The sequence below is a fragment of the Magnolia sinica genome, chromosome 3 (genome assembly GCF_029962835.1).
Source record: "Magnolia sinica isolate HGM2019 chromosome 3, MsV1, whole genome shotgun sequence".
Classification (NCBI taxonomy): domain Eukaryota; kingdom Viridiplantae; phylum Streptophyta; class Magnoliopsida; order Magnoliales; family Magnoliaceae; genus Magnolia; species Magnolia sinica.
The window spans coordinates 16,204,136-16,210,135 of NC_080575.1; the positions used below are offsets into that span (position 1 = coordinate 16,204,136).

At 39.8% G+C, this 6,000-nt stretch overlaps 1 protein-coding gene across 2 annotated transcripts in view; it reads right to left on the reverse strand.

Annotated features, from left to right (window-relative positions):
* Positions 1 to 3,307, reverse strand: part of LOC131239609 (nuclear transport factor 2-like) — a 31,221-nt gene extending 27,914 nt beyond the window's left edge. The window contains exons 1-3 of one of the 2 annotated variants that reach the window (XM_058237388.1): positions 3,084 to 3,307; positions 2,811 to 2,860; positions 2,577 to 2,714 (exon numbers count right to left, since the gene is read on the reverse strand). In XM_058237388.1, coding sequence (XP_058093371.1) covers positions 2,577 to 2,714; positions 2,811 to 2,858 — 186 coding nt within the window. In that variant the 5' untranslated portion in view covers positions 2,859 to 2,860; positions 3,084 to 3,307. The remainder of the gene's footprint in view (positions 1 to 2,576; positions 2,715 to 2,810; positions 2,861 to 3,083) is intronic. The other variant, XM_058237389.1, reaches the window with a different exon arrangement.
* Positions 3,308 to 6,000: the final 2,693 nt, after the last annotated feature.

The window sequence follows — 6,000 nt, forward strand, 5'->3', positions numbered from 1 at the left end:
AACCCTAAAGAGGGTAATAGGGATAATGATCATGATGGTCAAAATGATCCGGATAAGAATAATGCGACAGATGTGGATGGGTAGGAGAGTCCGGATAGGGATTAATCGTACAAGGAGTATAAACATCTTCCTATTCACGAAATCTCCAAAAAAGAACATGGGTTGAACTTATGCTTGGTTTCTATATCTAAAAGCTTATGGGTATGGTATCCAAAAACAGTACCATAACAGTAACGGTGGGTGCCGTTACACATTATGGGGCCGCAACAGCCATTGAGGAAAAAAATGACCAATAAAGGCCCGTACAAGGCTATAGTGGCCGTTAGAGCCCCATTACGACTCGTTACGAGGCACCATTACAGTTTTTTTTTTTTTTTTTTTTTTTGCCATAACAGCGTATTTTAATGGTAAAGATGTGGTAAAGATGGTGGCTATTACAGCCACCATTATTGTTATTGAATAGCTTGGTTATGGAGTTTGGAATGGTTTTCGGGAAGGAAAAAAAAAAAGCTTTGTTTTTTCAATTTCTCAAAGAACAGAACTTGCTTTGATGCCAAAATAATGCAACAAGATCAAGGATGAAACTAATTGCAATAACAGTCTATGAGCAAGCTCAAAAGTCCTTCAATCTTATACTAGAGATCACCACTTCCCCCACACCCCCTGAACTTGCTCAAAGAAAATATCATTCAACCGTGTCTTATTCCATAGGGCCTATGCCTTACCAATAATGAGTGTTTACTGTTGAAGTGATAAAGTCTCTTGATATACATTGATACACCACACTCTGACAGCTTGAGCTTTTGGGGTAAATGGTTGTTTGACATGGTATCAGAGCAGAAGGTCCTATGTTCGAATCTCGAGAGCAGTAAAAATATGCCTCTCTAAAATATTATTCTCCCACAGGGGACCAAGAAAATCTGGTCCGGCTAATCAAGCCTGGCCTATTTATGGTGTGAGTGGGGGGGGTGTTGAAGTGATAAAGTCCCTTGATATACATTGATACACCACACTCTGACAGCTTGAGCTTTTGGAGTGAATGGTTGTTTGACATTTACCAGGTTTCCTCCTTGAGAAAATCTCTAGCATAATCTAAGATATCTACAAATAGATTTCCTAGGTAGCTAAGATCTCTAAAATAAGAAAAGCATTAAACATGAAAATCTAATAATACTTATTTCCTAATGTAGAGATATTTTTCTAACATTGAAATATTACAAAAATGAAATCACGAACAAGCTAAAAAAGGAAATTGGGCATTTTCTTGTACACATATGTGGAGTGCACACGTGTGGGATGTGGCGCGATTGCATCATTATGGAAATGACAAAATAGTAGGATACTTGATAATTAATCATCTTTGAAAAAGTAATTAAAAGAACAACAGTGTTGCTGATAATAAATCATCTTTGAAAAAGTAATTAAAAGAACAACAGTGTTGCCTATACTAAGTTGGATTTGTATGGCCCGAATTCAAAATGGTATGCAAAATCAGTTTCTTGCGAGATTCGAAATCAACTATAACCTTAATTTAATAATTTCTTTGGTTTCGAGGTTAGGGAATGGTTCCGCCATTTCTCTTTTGAGAGAGGGATTGATGAGAGTGTAAATTACTATGGGCACTTCCCCTCGCTTCAAAGTGGTACACAAAATCAGTTTCTTGTGAGATTTGAAATCAACTATAACCTTAATTTAATAACTTCTTTGGTTTAGAGATTAGGGAATGGTTTAGCCATTTCTCTTTTCAGAGAGGGAGAGATGAGAGGGCTAGTGACTGTCGGCACTTCCCCTCACTCAAGTTCTTTTGCTTTCGCCACTTTAGTGAAATTCAGTAACTATTTTTTTTAAAAAAGTACCAATCTGACGCAGGACAACTAACTACTTGCTCTAAAAGCTCGAACTGATAGAGCAAGGCAAATCAATCCCTTTATCTCATTACCCAGGTCAGGCACCCCGGCCGAACCCTCCCCGTGGGCCCCACTTAACATGGGTCTCACCTCACACGAGCCACCTACCTCACACGGGCCACCCACCCCAAGTGTGCCCCCGCTTCACACAGGCCACCCCACTCGAGCCCGGTGTGTAAATGCCCCTACATTACGGTCACATTTTCCACATGAAAAACACCATGGAACTTTCATGGAGTGCACATCCAAATAGCACTTCTCTTTTCCCCAGTGACATGGACCACCGGCAAAACCACCCATTGAAAACACTAATCAAAACACTCGGGATTGTCCATTTCGGAGGTTTTCGCCACATAACCCATCCATAACGGGGCCTGCCACAGGATCAACTATGATCACCAAAGAGTAGGGCTCACGTAGGCGAGCTGCCATGCCAAAAAATTCACCTTTTTCTTTCATCCAAGCATAATGTTCAAAAGAAAATGTCAAGCATCATATAATACTTTTTTCGTAAAGCAGAACAGGCCATCCATATGAATGCCAAGGACGGAAACTACAATCTACCTATCCCAACTTTATTAGACTAAAAGTTACAACCAATTTGATAATGCATCCAAATACACCCTGAAGAAACAAAATTGAACCATGCGACAAAAAGATCAAGCTTACTTGCATGGTCGTGATCGAACTCATCGCACCCTCAGCCTCAGGACGTCCCAGCTTGCTGCTCTCCTGATAGAACCGATACACAAGCTCCGGAGACTGATGCAAGATATGGTAGTACTGGTGGACAAATGCATTCCCGACCTGCTCAATTTTCCAAAATTCAAAAAACAAAAAGAAGAATGAATTACAGCACATCAAAGAAAAAGACAAGGATATGATCGGGATTACATCACGTACCACTTGAGCAGATGGACAAGATCCGGCGGCGGCTTGCTGCTGGGCCATTCCTAATCAAACCAAAAAAAATATATATCAAAATCAACATCACAGGCAGCTGATTTGTGGGGGAAAAGAGAACAGGATACTTCAAAAATCCTTAAACCCTAGAAACCGGCTAAACGGTTACAGATCAGTGGAAAAACAGAATTTTTTTCCCGAGATTAGTGGCGGAGATCGAATGACAAATCAGTCGTGCAGAGATAATAGATCGAGAGAGAGAGAGATCTGCACCTGGTTTTGATGAGGGAGAGATCTGAACGGAGGGTGGGAATTTTCTGCTATTCCCCTTGGCCTTTTCCTAGGGTTTTTGGTAAGTTATTTTAGATCTGAAGGAAAATGAGAGAAGGGGGTGTTTGTTACGGAGGTGGGCCTCTTTGTTTATTTATATGATGGTGGGATGGCTTGTCTGTTGGGAGGCTTTGAGAGTGAGAGAGAGAGAGAGAGAGAGAGACGAGAGGGGGAAGAGGATGGTTTTAAAAAGGAGAGACTGGTTCGCCATTTGCACGCAACCGACTACTTGTTTATGGAACACGTGTGCGAATTATAGGCGTCCACCGAGTGGGCCCAGCTTTAGGATGCCTAGAGGGGGACGCGGCTTCGGTGGATCCCTGACTGTAGGGCCTACCATGATCAAGGTGACTTACATCCACACCATCCATCAGTTTTTATAGCTCTTTTTAGGTCATGATCCTAAAAATGAAGCAGATTCAAGTATCAGATGGACCACACCATAGAAAACAATGGTAATTGAATACCCACCATTAAAAACTTCTTCGGGGCTACCAGAATGTTTATTTGCCATCAGGATAAGGTCACAAAGACCCGAATAAAGGACCACACAAAAATTAGTTCGAGCACAGAAAGTTTTTAATGGTCCATCACCACTTGAAAGTGGTGTGGTACACCTGAGATTAAGATTTGCTTTACTTTTGGCCATCACACTCTAAAACGAGCAGTCAAAACTGTTTTAACTGCATAAATGTAGGCACCTACCCTGCCGTGGCCCCCACAGGATTCCCACCCACCCAAGTTGTGTTCCCTTTCAGGAGATATTTCCTGCACTATGGCCATTGTTGTCAGATGTAAACTGACAGGCCGTTGCCACCTAAATGATTTGATAGTATGGCAGGCCGACGTTGAAAATAAAACTCAGTTTAATATCTTCTTTCTTTTGTTTCCCATCAGCTCATCATTAACTATGGCTTGCCATCTACTTAAATCTCATTGGGTTAAGGTGTAAGGAGCTCAATCCAATAGGGAGTAGTACCTAATTGCACCCATTGCTTCAATACTGTTGTCAGCATGAGAACTGGAGGAGTAGTTTAGAATGATTTTTAGGATTAGGGCACCTATACGGTGAGGCCCACTGAATGGTCAGCACATGTAGAAGGGACTGTGGGGGGACATGTTTTTTCATATCCATGGCATTCATCTGTTTTGCCAGCTCATTTTTGAGCTCTTAGCTGGAGCTTTGGATTTAATCTATGCCCAAAAATGAAGTACTATCAAAACTCAAGTGGAACACATTATAGGAAATAATGAGGGGTAATAATCCCCACCATTCAAGCTTATTTCAATTTATACTTATTATGAAGATAAGTATGTTTGGCAAACAAAATACTTATCAAATGCTTCTCTCATTCATCTCTCTTGATGCCTCTATTTAATAACTTGCGAAAAGTATAAAAGAAAATTTAGAAATTTAAACTAATTATGTACTTTTAAGTAAAAAAAAGTCACGTATAACCAATCATAAACCAAAGTTTCGTATCTAAAATACGTCACATATCTATTGTTGTAAGTAGAATAAGCAACTTCTTTAGTGGTAACCCCTGGTGTCATTCAATTATTAGGCTGCTCACACCACGAGAAATTTTCGGTTGCTTCCTTTGCATGAAATAGATGGAGAGACGACTTTGTGGAAGTGGCGCTAATAGATTCCTAACTGCGAAGCCCACCATGATGTATGTGTCTTATATACACAACTTCCGATTTATTTTGGCAACTCATTCTAGGACATGAGCCCAAAATGAAAATGATCTATATCTAAAGTGGACCACATCATTGAAAATAATGATGATTGAACGCCCACCTTTAAAATTGCTTCTTGGGGTTAAAGAACTTTTGTATCAAGTTGATATTTGTATGGTCAATTCATCCAAGTATACGTGACCTTATCAACAGGTTGGATGACAAATAAACATTCTAATGGCTTCCAAAAAGCCTTTAATAGGGGCATTCAATAAGATTTAGACTTCTTGGCCCATACCTTCAAACAATAAGCTAAAACGAACATAGTAGATATAAGGCGCGTGTCTATATATATATATATATATATATATATATATATATATATATATATGCACACACACACACGGACGGTTTGGATTCAGTATAAAACACAATGGGTCCACAAGAAGAATATTAGAATAAGCTGTACCCGCCAACCGCGTTGAGGATACGGCTTCGACTAAAAATTGAAGTACCAAAGAGGTTCCCTTCTGTACGTGCATAACATGCCTGGAAAATGATGGGGCCGAGCTATCCATCCACATCATACTTGGTACTGTTTCGTATTAATGAGAAACCGTACACCCCAATGATCGCTGCTGTGGATATAAATAGGAAGCGGATTGGCTAGTTTACCAGCCACCACCGACCTCGGTGGTGTGGGTACTCGTCTAGCCTTTTTTTTTTTTAGTATTATATCCATGCGGTTCATTAATTTGGTGAGATTATTTTAGAGCATAGGCTCGAAAATGAGTCATATCTAAAGCTCAAGTGAACCACACTACCAATAACATCCTGACAATAATTCTTGCCGTTAAAACATTTGCAGGGCGCACAAGTACCTTATTGAAGTGTTAACATCACCAAGTTCTGTGGGTCCCACCATGTGTTATATTTAAACCATACGTCCATTTTGTGAGATTGTTATAAGAGTTGAGCTTAAAAATAAGATAGATTCAAAGATTAAGTGGACTCCACTGTAGAAAGTAGTGGGGGATTGATTGTTTACCATTGAAACCTTCTTTAAAGCTGTAGAAGTTTTGGATCAACCTTACAACTGATTTTTTTTCTTCATATATATTTGTGTGACCTAATAAAGATTATGGAGAAATTTTTTTTTATATAATGATAGGCCCTG